Here is a 17203-nt window from a genome sequence, read left to right on the forward strand (position 1 = left end):
TATATTATATTAATATATATATATTAATTATAAATAAATATATTACTTATCGGGCCGGGTTCGGGGATGGGGATGACAATCCCATCCCCGGCCCATCCCCGATCGGGGATTTTGCAAATTCGGGGATCCCCGTACCCGGCCCTGATTTCCCCCCGAAAACTCCCCACGTTAGGGCCGGGGACCCGACCCGACGGGTATTATTGCCATCCCTACTCGCAACATCCCCCCTCTCAGCCTCCACCCACTGTCACCACACCACTCTCAGCTGCTCTCACCATGACTGGCACCCTCTCTCTCTCTCCAAATCCACGATAATTACCACCCAAAAGCTACGAAAATGAAAACCTATGAATGAGGATGTCTCTCTCTCTCTCTCAAAAATATGATATGGAGTTGTTTTTGTTGGGTATGGCTTATATTAAAATCGGGTTAGTCTTATTTGCGGGGCTCCTTTGGGCTTGAAGTTGCTACTTTATGCAAGAGATCAAGGGGGTGGGGGAAGGAGGGCTGGGTTGAGGATGGAGGATGCTGAGATGTGGGTTGGAGTCATGAGAGAGGCTGAGATATGGGTTGAAGTCGTGAGATGGGGAATGAGTTTGGTAATTGTATATGGACGGTTTTACCCCTCAATTTAACAATGAAATTGACAGACTTTGACGGTAGGACCATCTTGATACAAAATAAAGAGTTGAAGGACAGTTCAAATGAAAATTTTAGTTGGTGGGCCAAAATGATACTAGAGCAATAGTTGGGGGACCATTTCAGTCGTTAACCCAAATATTTATTAAGAATCCAAAGTGCTTTTTGCAAAAGCACTCAGAAGTGCTTTATGAAGAAGTGCTTCTCTAGTTTTCATTCTTATGCACTTTCAATCTTTTTGAGAAGCACTTTTGGAATTCTAGAAGCAATATATAAACAAAAGTAAATAAATAAATAAAAATTTACTATTATAGTTGATAAAGAGACTTCTTTTAAATAATAAATAAGATCTTTACCCTCATAAAAAAAATAATAAATAAAGATTCTTTACTCTTTTGATTGATAAAGAAACTGCTTTTAAATATAGTATCAATAAATAATAGTAAGTAAATAATAATAATAATAATAATAATAATAATAATAATAATAATAATAATAATAATAATAAGAAAAATGACATTGACAATCACTCAATTTGTTGGCGAGGGGAAAACACTTTATTTGAGTTTGAATCCCATTTTCATTAAATTAGAATAGTTTAGAATATCGACTTAAAAAAAAATAATTTGAGTTATATTTACACACATTGCCCTTGAAGGAGTGCAAATGATAGGGAAATTGCATTTTACGCCCTTCAAGTTTGCACGCTTCTCATAAATAAATAAAAATACACCTTTTGTTAATTTGGCACCTCATTTTTAAAATGACGCAAGTTAGACACAAAGTTGTGATTTGCTCAAAGTTAGCTCAAGTCCATTTAACTTTTGTCAACATCACCATTTTCGCATAAATATGTGTTGATATCCAAAATATTTTAAGCAGCCCAAGTTCATTAAAAGCCTAATATAAAGGACGGTTGTACTAAGATACAGTGGCGGATCCAGGATTATGTAGCCAAGGGGGCTTAGTGTAAAAGTTCTGGAATTTTTCTACAAAGAAAATAATGCTAAAAAGATAGAAAGATAGTACTTCCATTCATAATTCATAACAAAACCAATAATACAAGTTACAATTGTCCACGACGAGTTTTCATATTCTGAAAACGTTGCATTATAATTTCGTTATCAATACAAGCAAAAACATCTCTCTCAATGTAAACAATCAAGCTATCATTCAACCATTGATCTCCCATTCTGTTGCGAAGTGGATTTTTAATAATATTCATGGCGGAAAATGCCCTCTCCACTGATGCAGTTGCAACCGGTAAAACCAAAGCCAATGTAAGAAGCAAATACACAAAAGGAAATATTTCATGCATTCCTTTCTCCACCATTTTTTCCGCAAGACTACTAATCCCTTCCAATTGAGAAAAATCACTACTCGAACGCATATGATGAACATAAACACCAAGTTGATCTTCAAGCATCAATAAGTCTCTATCCGAAAAATCATAAGGATAAAATTGAGCAAGACGAACTAGCTTTCGTTTGTCAAAAGCCACAAAGTTATTTTTTGGACTCAAGCATGCCAAACAAGTAAGTAACTCAGTACTTACCTCGTTGAAGCGATCATTTAACTCCGCAAGTTGCCCATCAATTACATGAATAAAGATCTCCACACGATAACGATGATAATTTGTCTTCATTGGAGCATTACGCCGTGATCTCCCTGGAATTACATATTCCTCATCCATGGTAGGAACTATAATATCATGTTTGTAACAAAACGAGGATGCTTGCTCAACCAATTCTTCAAACTCATTATCCCTCATCAACTGCAGGTTTTCCTTGCATGTTTTCACTAAATTCATTGCACTCACAATGTCTTGATCTTTCTTTTGCAATGCTAGAGACAAAGTGTTTGTTATTCCCAATATAGCTTTCATTACAAATAAGTGAAACACAAACTCAAAAGATTGTATTTCTCTCCATAACTTATAGGCTTCACCCGAACTATCATTAGGATTATCATCAACAATCATTTGAAGCACATTCACCACAGATGGGAACATAGAAATGATACTAATCAACGTACCATAATGTGAGTTCCATCGTGTATCGCCGGCACGTTTGAGAGTCCTTTCTTGATTTAAGCCCCGGCCCGTTATAAGACAATCATCTTCAAAAGCTCTCACAAGCTCTTCTTGGTATTGTGCTCTAAGTGCATCGCGACGCTTACAAGATGCTCCAACAACATTAACCAAACTATTAGCCGTTGTGAAAAAAGAGTTGACATCAATGTTTTTCTTTGCTACCGCAACAAGAGCTAGTTGAAGTTGATGAGCAAAGCAATGAACATAAAATGCACAAGGTTGTTCTCTCAAAATCTTTGTCTTAAGGCCATTGAACTCACCTCTCATATTACTAGCTCCATCATAACCTTGTCCTCGTAGCTTGGAAAAGCTCAAATTCACGGAAGAAAAGAATTCATCAATTGCTTCCTTTAGTGCACTTGAAGTAGTGTCGGTTACATGTTGAACCCCCACAAACCTTTCAATTATTTGTCCTTTGTCATTCACATAACGCAACCCCATCGCCATTTGCTCCTTTATTGAAACATCACGTGCTTCATCCACCATTATTGAAAAATATCTATCTTTTACATCACTCAAGATAAGATCAATGGTTTCTTTAGCACAAGAATTGACAAGATCTTTTTGAATTGAAGGAGCTATTAACTTTAAATTTTCCGGAGCATTTTCCAACACAACGGCCTTAACTTTTTCATCATGATCCGCAAGAAATTGCAAGAGCTCTAAATAATTCCCTTTATTACTTGATTGTGCACTTTCATCATGACCACGAAAAGAAAGCCCTTGCCGCAACAAATACCTAGTGCACTTAAGTGATGCATTCAAGCAAGTGCGATAAGCCGTGCGAGCTTGGCTTGTTTGCTTGATCACAATTGTTTCAATGTGTGTAGTTTGATGCATCAAATTGTAAGCAACTTCTCTAGCTTGGTTGTGAACACTACCAACCGGTCCAACATGAAGGTTAAATCTTTCTTTCGCCTTCTTCCAATTATTGAAGCCTACCCCAGTGAATGCATCACCACCCACTTGATCAAAATTAGATTTGAAGAGATAACAATGAAGACAAAACGCAGCATCTTTAGCAATACTATATTCCAACCAATCATGATCATCAAACCAATGAGCAATGAAGCGTCTATTAATTCCTGATTGATTAGTTTGTGGGAATTTATAACTTCTAGGTTGACAAGGTCCCTTTTGTAGATATGCTCTTCGGATCTCATCCCGAATATTAGGACTATAATCCGCCATTCGAGTTCTTAGTCCAGGGTCTGCTTGAAGATTAGCTAAGATCTCATCTACTTCAATTGGTCTTGCATTTGAACTACCCGGATTAGACAGAGAAGAACTATCCGTAGATAATTTTCTTTTAAAGAATCGTTCCATAAATCTACAAATCAATTAATTCAATCAATCATTAATTTTTATCCAAATTATCATATGAATATGAAAATTTCAATAACCCACTCTCAATATTCAATATACTCCCTAAACCCATATCAATCAATATTCAATATACCAAATTATCATATCAAATAGCAATCAATATTCAATATACTCAATCAATTCATATTATCAATCAAGCATAAACTCAATCAATCTACATTAATATGATTATCACTATGATTCATATCCATAAATTTAATTACATAAAAAAAAAAATATCAATATGATTCATATCCATAAATTTCAAGCATAAACTCAATCAAGCATAAACTCAATCAATCAATATGATTCATATCCATAAATTTCATTACATAAAAAAAAATATCAATATCAACAATATATATTATCACTATAATTATTAATATAAAATTTTCCATGCTTACTTGTAGTTGAAAAAATGGGCGGCGGACGGCGGTAGAAGGTGGTGGTGATCGGCACTGGGCCACCGGCGAAGAGTTGATGGAGGTTGTCGAAGGTTGGGAGGTTAGGAGAGGTTAGGGTTTGAGAGGATGGGAAGAGGAGCTGTGGAATTGGGAATGAAAGGTTTGGAGGCAGAGTTGAATGAATCTGTGCTGTGCTGTGCTGTTATCTGTTTTTATTTATTTATTTATTTATTATTTTTAAACATGGCCCAAAACGACGTCGTTTTGAGGCCAGGTCAATTAAAAAAAATTTGATTGAGCCTTGGACCAAACGACGTCGTTTGGCAAGGCTCGTTTTAAAAAAAAATACGCGCAGCGCGCGCGCAAGGTGCAGCGCAGCTGCGCAGCAAACATCACAAATCGTTTGGGACTTTCGTCGAGCACTTTGTGTGCATACAAGGGGGCTTCCAGCAGCTATCCAAGGGGGTTTTCATGGAGTCCCTTGCCAAATTTCCAGCCTTCCAAAGAATCGTCCGACCCCTCTTGTCCCAACGTGCATCCGCCTCTGGGTGTGAAGTTGAGGACTAGTTTTGGTGAGCATTCCACTAAAATCCTAGGGAAAAAATCCATCACCTTGACTTGTTATATCAGGTTTTCTTTAATTTTTTAAAGAAATTAATTAGCATGTGCGTTGCACATGCTTCATAAAAAGACAAAAGGCGCATGGGGCACCTGGTGCACTGTAGACGTTGTCTGCCACCTACCAAAAATTCTCAATTTCTAAAAATTTCATTCAGTTCTGGGTTTCATGAAATCTCTTCCCGTGGTGCTTCTGATAAACCTGTAACTTCTTCAATTCCGGAAATGCCGCTCCTGAAACCTCATATTCCCAAGCCCTCTTCCTTCGCCTGTGCTCCCTCCGACACCCTTCTCGCAGAAAAAGCAATCACATACCTCAAACGCCATCCCCACAATCTCAATTCACTCTCTTCCTGTTTTACCCCCGAGGCAGCCTCTTATTTACTCCAAAAGTCCCAATACGACCAGCCCCTAACCCTCAAGTTCCTCAGTTGGGCTCGAAACCATGGTTTCTTCACCTTCCAATGCAAGTGCCTCGCCCTCCACATCCTCACTCGCTTCAAGCTGTACAAGAGCGCCCAAGCCCTCGCCGAGGACGTTGCCCTCAATTCCATCGACGACAGGGGCAATTTGGTCTTTCAGTGCCTCAGCGACTCGTTACATATCTGCAATTCGAGCTCGGCGGTTTTTGACTTGGTGGTGAAGTCTTACTCTCACTTGAATTTCATTGATAAGGCTCTGAATATTGTTCATTTAGCCAAAGTTCATGGATTTATGCCTGGTGTGCTTTCATATAATGCAATTTTAGATGCAATAATTAGGTCAAAAGGGTCTGTTCAATTTGCTGAGGAGGTGTTTAGTGAGATGATTAGGAATGGGGTCTCCCCGAATGTTTATACTTACAACATTTTGATTAGGGGTTTTAGTGGAGCAGGGAATTTGAAAATGGGGCTGTACTTTTATAGTGAAATGGAAAGAAATGGATGTTTGCCGACTGTGGTTACTTACAATACGTTGATTGATGCATATTGCAAATTGAAGAAGATTGATCAGGCATTTGAACTGTTGAGATCGATGGTGTTGAAGGGTTTGGAGCCAAATTTGATTTCGTATAATGTGATAATCAATGGGTTGTCTCGAGAAGGGAGGATGAACGAGACAAGTCAGGTTCTCGAGGAGATGAAAAGAAAAGGTTTTGTTCCTGATGAGGTGACTTGTAATACACTTATTAGTGGGTATTGCAAGGAAGATAATTTTCACCAAGCACTTGTTCTGCAAGAGGAGATGCGGAGGAATGGCTTGTCTCCAAATGTTGTCACTTATACAGCATTGATTAATGCTATGTGTAAGGCTAAGAATTTGAATCGAGCAATGGAGTTTTTCGATCAGATGCGTGTTAGGGGACTTCATCCAAATCAGAGGACGTATACTACATTGATTGATGGATTCTCCCAACAGGGGTTCTTAACTGAAGCTTATGATGTTCTGAAGGAAATGATTGGGAATGGATTCTCACCTTCGGTTGTGACTTACAATGCACTTATCAATGGATACTGCTTATTGGGGAGGATGGAAGATGCCATTGGAATCCTACAAGATATGACAGGGAAAGGGTTGCCCCCTGATGTCGTAAGTTATAGTACTATTATAACTGGGTTTTGTCGGCATCAGGAATTGGAGAGCGCATTTAGAATGAAGCTGGAGATGGTGGAGAAGGGTGTATTACCTGATGCTGTTACCTATTCATCACTGATTCAAGGTGTCTGCCAGCAAAGAAGACTAGTTGAAGCTTGTGATCTATTCAAAGAAATGTTGAGTATGGGTATGCCTCCTGATGAATATACATACACAACATTGATCAATGCTTACTGTGTGGAAGGTGATTTAAATAAGGCTCTTCAGTTGAATGATGAAATGATACAAAAAGGTTTCCTACCTGATGTTGTTACCTATAGTGTGCTTATTAATGGACTTAACAAACAAGTTAGGACGAGGGAAGCAAAGAGGCTTCTGCTCAAGTTGTTCTACGAGGAGTCTGTCCCTGATGGTGTCACATATAATACACTAATAGAGAACTGCACTAATGGTGAATTTAAGAGTGTGGTAGCCCTTGTAAAAGGATTCTGTATGAAGGGTTTGATGAACGAAGCAGACCAAGTTTTTGAGACAATGGTTGAGAGGAGACACAAGCCTAACGAAGCAGTTTATGATGTTATTATTCATGGTCATTGTAAGGGTGGAAATGTTCAGAAGGCATATAATTTGTACAAGGAAATGTTGCATTCTGGATTTGTTCCGCATACTGTGACGGTTATTGCGCTGGTTAAAGCACTTTTCACGGAGGAGATGAACAATGAATTGAGTCAAGTCATAGGGAACACACTGAGAAGCTGTCAGCTTTCTGATGCTGAACTTGCAAAACTACATGTTGATATCAACCATAAAGAAGGAAATATGGATGAAGTTTTTAATGTGCTTAGTGACATGGCTAAGGACGGCCTCCTTCCAAATAGTGGAGTAAGAGCCTCTGCAGGGGGATAAATAATGGCAAACATTATCTTATTTCGGCTGGCAAAGTAAATGATGAATAGCATGTCGAAATGCACAATCACCTTGATTGTGATTATTGTCAGATAAAATACTTCAGTGCTATAGTGGCTTGCTCAAATGAGTCTGAAGCAATTGGAAGTGACACTTTTGGCTCTTATACGGAACAAGAAGATGAACTTCTTCTTCAAGAACTGGGAAAGAAGACAAAACTGTAGGGGCAATATCTGCCATGTTTATGGAGAACAAAATGTGGTAGCAGATGCTCTTTCCTGTTTGGGATCTCTCTTTGTTTCCGTTTTTGTATTTTGGGGTATCGCTCTCCTCTAGTGTTGCAAGCCTTGTGGCTGAGGATGCTTTTGGTTTCCCCTGCCTAGGGACGTCCTAGTAATGGTCTTTCTTGTTGTAATTGAGGGTGCTTTCCGATCACAATACCATTCAAGGTACTTAGTTTGTATTCATAATTGGGTTTTAAATTTTCAAGAGTAAGCCGAGTGATTTCGTTCATTCAATTTGTTGTTGTTGCACGTCTAGGGAACAAGCCAAATGGTTAAGTTTATCTTTCTCATTTGTTATATATATATATATATTTTTTCTTATTTTAGAAGTGGCTATAAAAGGTCCGTTGTTTGAGCTGGGTTCCGGCTTAAAGCTGAAAGGCTTTATTCCTTTTGCCCGACTGAACTAGTTTGATGGAAGCTCGGACTTAGACCAGATCGATGTTCAGGCGCCTGTGTCATATCATGGTGGCATGGCATATCTCTCAGTGCATTTGCTAAACAGTTCATTATGTTTGGTTCATTAGGCGTGATTAAAATCCTATCAATCTCTTTGGCCTGCCATCTTTTGATGTCATTGCTGTTCGGGGCTGTAGTTGGTTCCCAGCTGTTTCTTTAAAAGGTGTTTTTGAAGAACTGAAGAAAAAATCTGAGTCTTGACCTATATTTGCTTGGTCCATATGGTATCTTTTGTGGTTTGTTCAAAAGAAGTTTTATGTGGGAAGTGTAGGGTTTCCTCCTAACAATTTAAAACTAGTTCACAAGAAAACTGATGTCTCTCCATATTTCTGCGCAACATACCTTTGGTACATATGTCAGATATCCATCATTAAAGCTAGAAGTTCTGGTCTACTTGATATATTGATTGTGCTTTCTGTATGTAATTATATTTGTATTAAACTAATGTTCTATTTTCATTTTTATCATCAGAACTCTTTGTATTCCGCTAAGGATGAGAATTCCCAGTTGAAAGCCATTGATTTTGGCTTATTAGATTTTGCCAAAGCAGGTTTTCCTTTCTTGAATAATCCAGCTCTTTCTTATTATCAATGTCTCAGTCTTTGGTGTTTGGCGTGGGATTTTAATACTCACTCTGGCTTACAGATGAGAGGCTTAATGAAATTGTTGGAAGCGCATACTACGTCACCCTTGAGGTTCTACATAGATCTTATAGTACAGAGCCTGATGTTTGGAGTATAGGTGTAATATCATATATTCTTTTATGTGGTAGTCGCCCATTTTGGGCACGGACTGAGTCCGGGACTTCTCGGGCGGTGTTGAAAGCTGATCCCAGTTTTGATGAAGCACTTTGGCCTTCTTTATCTCTTGAAGCAAATTACGTTGTTAAACGCTTGTTGAACAAGGACCCTCAGAAATGAATGACAGCAGCGCAGGCTTTAAGTGAGTTTTCCCTATCTCTATTATGTTTTAAGTTTCTGCCATCACTTTCCTGAGTCACTGACCATAATCTTTTGTTGGCAGGTCATCCTTGGATGAGGAATTATAACGATGTAAAAGTGCCTCTTGATATTTTAATGTTTAGACTCATGAAGGCTTATATGTGATCGTCATCCCTTTGAAAGGCTGCTTGAAGGGTGTGTATATGTTGACAAAAGAAAGAGAACTTTTTCTCAAATTTTGCCCATGCTGAATCAGATTCTTGGTCTTAAGAAATTTATATATTTTCTTGATGAATGGGATTCTTGTTTCTGTGTTCTAAAACATTTTAAAATTTGAAAATAATTGTTAGTATTCCATAATTATAATGATGACTCAGTGAACCCATCAAGGCCTGTTAAAAGTAAGGGAAAGAACAGGGTCTGTTAAGGTGTTATCATCTGATACTCGAATCGCTTCATCCAAATTATTGTTCTTTATGTGTGCCTAATTGTGTTTTTAATTTTTTTTGTTTTTGTATGTTTAGTTCATGACTTGAAATTTTGGAATATATATAATTAACGTTTCATTTATTTTCATTTTGTGGCAGGCCTTATCTTGACTGTGGATAACTCTTTTATCTGAAGGAGAAGTTTGCACTATTGGATCTCATTGCATCAGTAATAAATTGGTTGCTAATTGTTTTGCTTCGATGTTCCATGACTTTTTCTATGGTGTTAGGCCTCATAGGTTGTAAAGGTACTGACTGGTTATTTCTTCCATGACAGCTAAATGCACTTCAATACAGAAGAATGGATTTTTAAGAGTTTCCGTTCCACTGCATTAAGTGTTCATCAGCTCAAGGCACTTGATCGTTGGGAACAACATGCTTGATGTGCATGTGAACTTTTTGAGAAGGATGCAAAACAGAGCAATTGTCATTGAAGAACTTGCTTCAGTAAGTTGAAATTTTAATGCTGCATTTTGAAGTCTTGCTATAAATGAAATAAACAGTTTGATAACATGGGTTGATTTTTTATTATTCAATATGTTATAAATTGGACTTGATTTACATCTCTAACAAATTTCTCTTCTCCTTATTACTGTGAAGAGAACTAGTGATCACAATATGCCATTTTTCTTTTCACTTGTTTTGACCACGTCCTCTTATGTTTCGAATTGAAGCAATGTAGTTCACTCCTCCATCACAATAATGATTTGCTATATCCTGAGAAAACGAAGAATTTGAACTACTGCAGTTAGTAATGTTAGTAATCCTAGTTGAGCTCACCGTAAGCAATTTCAATGCTCAAATTCGGTAAAATGGACTTATTATATCGTATGTAGACTATAATACGGACAGGCGTGGGTGGCAGGAAAGCGGTATGGTATATGCTCTATACTGACCTTTGACGCCATATCAGTAAACAGTGCCACGCTCAAACTCAAAGTGTATTCTGGTCTAGAGTTTTTTTATTTTTACGTCAGCACATCCTATGCATCTGCATTTTAGTAGGATCCTCCCTTTCTCAAACCATTTAGAAAACACGATCTTGACATGTTGATTTGCCTTTTCTTTTGCTCCCTTCTTTTTTTAACCATTCTAGAAACAAAAGATTTATAAGGCTCAGCACATTTTGGAATGTATCAAACATACAGGCATCACCTTCTTCCAAATGATTCTCCTTCACAAATGCTCCCCAACCAAAATTGTGGAATCTTGTATTGGTCTTCCATTGTATACAGTGATAATGCACTTGACTGCCCAAGATCTCTCATTTGAGATCTGTAGGGTCACATCTGAAACACCTCTTGCACGGATGTGTTTGTTTAGCAAAACCAAACGAAACCAAAAATATAAAGAATTATTATTTTTTAAATATATATAAAATATTGTGCCCAGCTCATTTCTCTCCTGACCTCTTAGGGTTGCTTACCAGGTGAGTTGATAAGTATGATGGATGCATTTTCATCACAAAAAATGGATTCTCAGATTTGAAGAGCTTTAAGCTTTTGAGTAGGCTAAATCTTCAAGTTCTGTCTTTGCAAAAGTTCTCAATGCCAATGGAGCTTTTGATCTTAGTAGACTTTCCTCCATGATCACCACCTGTTTATAGCTCCCATGAGTCAAAACCATGACAAGCCACCAAAGAAAAAGAAAGACAAAAAAATATTTTTAATAGGCAGGCGCACACAAAAACATAACCAAATTTACATAATTCTCTAAGGAAGCTAGGTGAACTTACCATGAGTTCTATTTTCCATGTCATGCTTCATTCCTTGATCTTCAGTTTCACTACTTGGAGAGCAATTGACTTCAGCTTCATCATCAGTACTTGAACTGAAATATACTTCATCTCTAGAGTATTTCTCATGAAATTAACTCTGAAATGGGAACGTTTCCCTCCATGTATGAAGAATTACAAGCAACCATACTTTAGGGAGTAAAATTTCGCGAATTCTGGCCAGTCCTTTTGCAACCAAATCTCTCAATCGCATGACCTAGTCAGTTTTACCGGCCAAACTGCACCATCTGGAACCTCAAGGAATATTGTGTCCACCATAAAGATGTTCATGTATAAAATATGTGCATATAGAACCAGGGTGCATGTAAAATAAATAAATAAAAAGGATATAAAGATTGGACTAATTGCTCCATGCAGCTGGTTAATTTCCCTTGAGTTTGAGTTACCCTTGGAAAACTAATTAAATTTAGGTTTAAGAGTATACCATTATCTTTTTCTTTTAGATGAAAAAGGAAAACATGTCAAGGTCTAAAATTTATAAAAATGCTGAAACTAGAAAAAGAACATTATCCAAGTCATCATCTTCTACTTCTACATCTTTGAGGGCTAATGTTAAAGCTGTCAACATGTTCGTCTCAAGTCAATGCGGTTTGCTGTTTCGTCGTTGTATAATCATTCGCTGTCAATGACCATTACCATATTAAGGGACGGCCCCAGAGTGACTTTGAAGAATGGGTGGCTTGAGAGGAACTTGTTGGCAGCTTTAACATTAACCCTCAAAGATGAAGATGAAGAAGATGATGACTTGGATGAAGAGTGGGGATTTGTTCTGTTTTTCTCTTGAGGCAGAGGAGATGGCAGAGGACCATAACCATTTGTGTGCTTTGTTTTTGGGCACAGTGGAAAGTACTCCAAATTTTCAACAGACTTGTTATCATCATCTAGACCAGTTTCTTCAATCTGGGTTTTTGGGCAGAGTGGAAAATACTCCAAACTTTCCAAACCTTCAATAGACTTGTCATCATCTTCTTCATTAGTTTCTTCCATCTGGGATTTTTAATCTCTATGCTGCTTTCATCAAATATCAAAACGTGAAATTTTGAGTTCCCTTCATACGGGAAAACTAAGCATTTGCCATATTCAAGAGAGTGAAACTCTGAGGACTCTGGCCAACCCTTTTCAAACTAAACCTCACCATTACATCTTCTGAGTTTGATTTTCCGTTCTGAACCATTTGGGAACTTAAGTTGTATTTGTATTTGATCTGATAGATGCTCTCCATATTTGTCCAGAAATGTCTTTGGAACCTTCTGCACAAAACAAAAACCTTTCATGTAGCTATTTCATAAAGCAATCTAGAGATTCTCTATTAATTAAAGTCCTCGACTAAGAAAAAAAGAAGAAGTCGTATATGCAGTGCAAATCAGTACATACATATAGTTAAAGAGAGAGAATTGGGTTTGCTTACAAGTTTTTTGTCTCTAGAAGAAGTCTCGTTCAGGATCATGTTCAAAAACTGGGGAGTTGTAGCAGAAAAGTTTGGACCTTCATGATCAAGATCAATTTTTTGGCGAGGAGAAGGAGCCATTGTAGGTAGCACTTCAAAATAAAGCTTTGAGATGTATGTTCAAAATGAAGACCTTTAGGCAATCTCCAAGTGAGGGCTCTATCATCAAATATAGCCCAAAATCCATCTCCAAGAGTGAGCTACACAAAGGGCTACAAAAAAAAAGAGGCCTACACAAAGGGCCAATTCTTAAAATGAGGGCCCACATGTGGCCCTTTGGCCAGCCTGAGCTAAATAATTGGATGGGGCTCAGCTGACTTCACCTCGTAGTTAGGTGATGTTAGCTAGCTTTTTTTTAAATCCGAAAAAAAATTCTAAAAAAATTCTAAATTTTTTGTATAAATACCAACCTCATTTTTATATAGCCCTCCCCACCTGGAGATGGCCTTAGCTTCATTTTATGGTGGATTTGTTCTTTGTTGTATTCATTTAGTTGCATTTGTGTCATCTCAGCTAATGTGAAATACAGTGGCAGGGAGTTATGAAGGCTCTGCCAACCACAATAGCACTTAATATGAAAGAGGAGAAGCTTGTAAGGTTGTAGAAAACTGGGATTTGATCCATTGAAAGGTTGTAGAAAACTGGGATTTGACTCATTGGACAATTGTGGATATAATTACTATAACAGACTGAAGATCGAAAGAAATGGATTTTGGATATTGTTTGAATTTTGACCACAACAAATGGTTTTGGGATATTGCATTATGACCAGATTGAGGCTAGTACTATCCATTGCCAAACATGGCACAAATTTTTCAGAAAAGCAGAGGCATGATGCAGAAAAACACCACCCACTCAGCTGTTTGGGAAGTCCAAACACAGCTGTAGAACGTTGGTAAAAAAAAAAAAAAAAGGTAGAGAAGGAAATGCCAATTTTAACAAGATGTTTTCGTGAGAACCTTTCCAATTGAGAGTGTGATAATACACTAAACACACACAAATTGCACGGATGCTAGGACTCGAACTCAGGACCTTTCCTAGAAGAACAATTGCTACAAACCATTACATTAGTGAGTTCTTTGTCTAACAAGAAGAAGAAGAAGATGGTTTTGGGTGCCTAACAAAGCATTATAGCCCAACAAAACAAAGAACGTGCAAGAAAAGGGCAGAGCCCATACAACAAGAAGCCCTAGAAGGCCATCCAACACAAAGATGTAATAATCATGCTTTCCTTTTTGAGTTCTGAAATTAAAACTCAAAAAGTAGAAGTAATTAACAATGAGGTATGCAGGTGTCCTTTCCAGGAAAGAACATGCCAAACAAAATTATGTGGAAAATAAAGAGTAGAGAACAAGAGGCCAAAAAACAAACATATTTTAGCCTGTTTATAAGACTTGCTGATAGTAAATGCAGCAAATGTGTTTTTTTTCTCTTCCAATGCGACTGAAGCATCAAAGCTGAGCATGGAGTGACGTTGTTTCAACTCAAGAAATGAGTAATTGTATGAGCTTAGAGTGAGCCCAAATTGCTTGAATTCATCATGTTAAGAAAAATAAATCATTAAAAACACTAAGAAGTTAAGTAAAATTAGTCTATCTCAAATTATCAACTTCACCACATCCACACAGACTTATAAGTAATTACCAGTCACAAGTTCACAGCAAAAGATGAAAGCATATAATTTGTTAAAGAGAGGTCTTGCGCATAACATTGAGTCATAAGCTTCGATGCATTCTTTGTGCGCACAACTTTATGAGGCACTGAAAACATGCAAATGAATACAAAAATGGATGAAACAAAAATCTAACACTTGAAGAGAGAAGCCCCCAGACTAAAGAGAACACCACGAAGTCAGCTCCTACAATTTTATAATCAACAAAAATTTCTCCACCTATCAAGGAAGATGCCGTTGACAGAGAAGCAATCTCATATTCTTTCCTATATATTCAGACTTCTGTATTTACTAACTATTTAGCTTTGCACCGAGTCAACTCTATTTATTATAAATTTCTGTTGAATACAGAACAAACCCAACGGGCTTCAATCTTATTTCAGCTTCTGATTCCACCAACAAATCAAAAGAAAATGTCTGTAAAAAAAATTAGATCACTTCAACTAACAAGATGAATTTTTTATCGATTGACCTTTCAGATTGCAATCAATGTTTTACAGTCCTTATGCTGGTTTGCTCAACATCTCGTGATGCTTCTAGGAAAAGCCAATTAGTAAACAAAGTAGGCCAGCTTTTGTCGTGAACTTATTACTTTTCCCTTTATGGTGTTGTCAGCAGTTACATTTTTAAGACACATAACTGATATGTGAGGTGCAGGTTATGCTCTCTTATATGGATTACTAATAATAGATTCAATTTTTCTTTAATTTGACATATGGCCTGTTCACCAATGAAGGTTGGGTACTTTCAAACAGTACTTTACATGCAAAATTCCTATGGAAATAACTCTCTTGCCTTTTCTCACGCATAGAAGGACATGAGCTTCTCGCTTAAATTCTCACATTCGAATCTGTCAGCTCTTTCCACCTGTATATAAGATATTGGTTAGCTGTGGCACTCTGTAAACAAATTTGTTAGATCGAAGCAAGCTAAATATATGTTGTACAAAATTAACATACCTGAAGATGTATATTATAGAAGACCCTCCCTCCAGATGACTGGAAGGAAGAAGCATTTAGAACTTGAAGCCCCTCCTCCTCCAAATTTAGCAATATCTCAGACAATAGATTGTTGTGGGTCTTCAAGGTAGATATTTGAATTGCTACAGCTCTATCACTAAGCCGATAGGTTGAAACGGCAGATAATGATCTCTGAGCTGTGCTTTTTATTCGCTTCTCCTCATGCATTGCAGCTTCTTGCTTACAAGCTCTTGATAAGAGCTCCCCCCTCTTTCGAATTAATCCCTCCACTAGCTTTTGAAGCTCTGGTATATATTTCAGCACGTGCGAAATTGTATTCGGAATGCTTAATTTTTTCTGTAACAATCACATGGAATTAAAGAAAGTTACGCGGTGTTCATAACTTTCTTTTGTTTAAAATTGTGTAGATAAGGAATCCACAGTCCAAATTCATAGTCTGCCCTGCTGATATCTTACATGCCAAATATCTGACAAGAGAAATGAGGAAACTGATGCAGTTCGATGTTAATAAAATTATCATTTTGTACGTACCCCTTGATCGACAGGAAGCAGTGAACGCAGTGAGGAATACAAGCTGTTCATCTTCTTGCGACGGTCACGCTCGCTAGCATTATGGTTAAGCTTCTTCACCATTGTAGAAACGCCGGAGTAATCGCCGCTGATAGTAGTGGAACGATGGAGGTCAACTTGCGGCTGATGAGATGGAAGGATATGAAGGAAGGACTCTGCACTTTGATCAATAGAACTGTCTCTGTAGAAGTAGTTCTGGTCATGACTTAAGAGATCCTCTGAAGGCCATGCAATCGTTGAAAACAAAGGAGGAGATAAAGCTAGCATGATGTGATGATCAGTTAATTTGGGGCTGCGTTTTGGCCAAATTTTCTTAGAAAGTGAGATGATCATGTCATCTATATATACAAATAGCTGTCGTTTTCATGATTCATCTCAGCATTTGTTAACTAAAATATTGTTGTTTTTTTTTCTGTAAAAAATGAAAATATGCTTTACAATATAAGATGGTTGTGAAAACGACTTGTCCACTTCCACTGCGTGTGGGCATGTGCCCTTTGTTGGGGGAGCGATCTACGTAGCTTAACCTTATGTATTATTAGTATTAAGGTTCAGAGTTCAGTCTTTAATAGTAGTAATAATAATAATAAACTCAAGTAATAAGTCACGTTAAGGACACCGAAAACCTGATTTTTTAGATGAAAAAATGGATGAAATTCGAAAAATTTGATAATGAGGGCAAAATTGGATGTTTTAATGAGTTCGGATCGTAACTTTTCTTATTTTTTTGTTATGCGAGTTAAGTTCAATTAACGTTATAGTTCGAGTTTAAGTAAAACAGCTGAAAATCCAATTGGAAAACATAGACATAGAGACCCAAATAAGTCATGATAATTAGTTATCTCTCACTCTAGATGTTTATGCATAGAGGCGATGATATTGCAGTTTCGTTCTTTGAGTAACACTAGAGGGATTGTACTTTTTTGCCACATTAATTCGATCATTATAGTGTGACAGTTTTTTAAATT

General features: G+C 37.4%; 3 protein-coding genes across 7 annotated transcripts; 1 reads left to right on the forward strand and 2 right to left on the reverse strand.

The window, feature by feature from the left end:
- Window positions 1–1560: 1560 nt before the first annotated feature.
- LOC117635259 (zinc finger MYM-type protein 1-like) lies at window positions 1561–4057 on the reverse strand. Its single transcript, XM_034369607.1, has 3 exons — window positions 2992–4057; window positions 1744–2904; window positions 1561–1628 (listed from the first exon to the last, which is right to left on the reverse strand). Exons 1-3 carry the CDS (start codon window positions 4055–4057, stop codon window positions 1561–1563), a joined length of 2295 nt encoding a protein of 764 aa, XP_034225498.1.
- Window positions 4058–5253: 1196 nt separating this feature from the next.
- Window positions 5254–10282, forward strand: LOC117635860 (pentatricopeptide repeat-containing protein At5g39710-like). 5 transcript variants are annotated; one of them, XM_034370235.1, is made up of 6 exons: window positions 5254–8048; window positions 8814–8892; window positions 8988–9284; window positions 9366–9478; window positions 9871–9951; window positions 10049–10282. In XM_034370235.1, exon 1 carries the CDS (start codon window positions 5344–5346, stop codon window positions 7597–7599), a length of 2256 nt encoding a protein of 751 aa, XP_034226126.1. In that variant the 5' UTR covers window positions 5254–5343; the 3' UTR covers window positions 7600–8048; window positions 8814–8892; window positions 8988–9284; window positions 9366–9478; window positions 9871–9951; window positions 10049–10282. The 5 variants fall into 5 exon arrangements, with proteins under 5 accessions (XP_034226126.1, XP_034226129.1, XP_034226127.1 ...); XM_034370238.1 differs by having other exon boundaries at window positions 9871–9940; XM_034370236.1 differs by lacking the exon at window positions 8814–8892 and having other exon boundaries at window positions 8942–9284.
- A 4976-nt stretch (window positions 10283–15258) lies between these two features.
- LOC117635068 (transcription factor ORG2-like) lies at window positions 15259–16576 on the reverse strand. The gene is made up of 3 exons (XM_034369399.1): window positions 16197–16576; window positions 15645–16001; window positions 15259–15552 (listed from the first exon to the last, which is right to left on the reverse strand). Exons 1-3 carry the CDS (start codon window positions 16566–16568, stop codon window positions 15487–15489), a joined length of 795 nt encoding a protein of 264 aa, XP_034225290.1. The 5' UTR covers window positions 16569–16576; the 3' UTR covers window positions 15259–15486.
- Between the last annotated feature and the right edge of the window lie 627 nt (window positions 16577–17203).

Source organism: Prunus dulcis, chromosome 7 (genome assembly GCF_902201215.1).
Source record: "Prunus dulcis chromosome 7, ALMONDv2, whole genome shotgun sequence".
NCBI classification, from domain to species: domain Eukaryota; kingdom Viridiplantae; phylum Streptophyta; class Magnoliopsida; order Rosales; family Rosaceae; genus Prunus; species Prunus dulcis.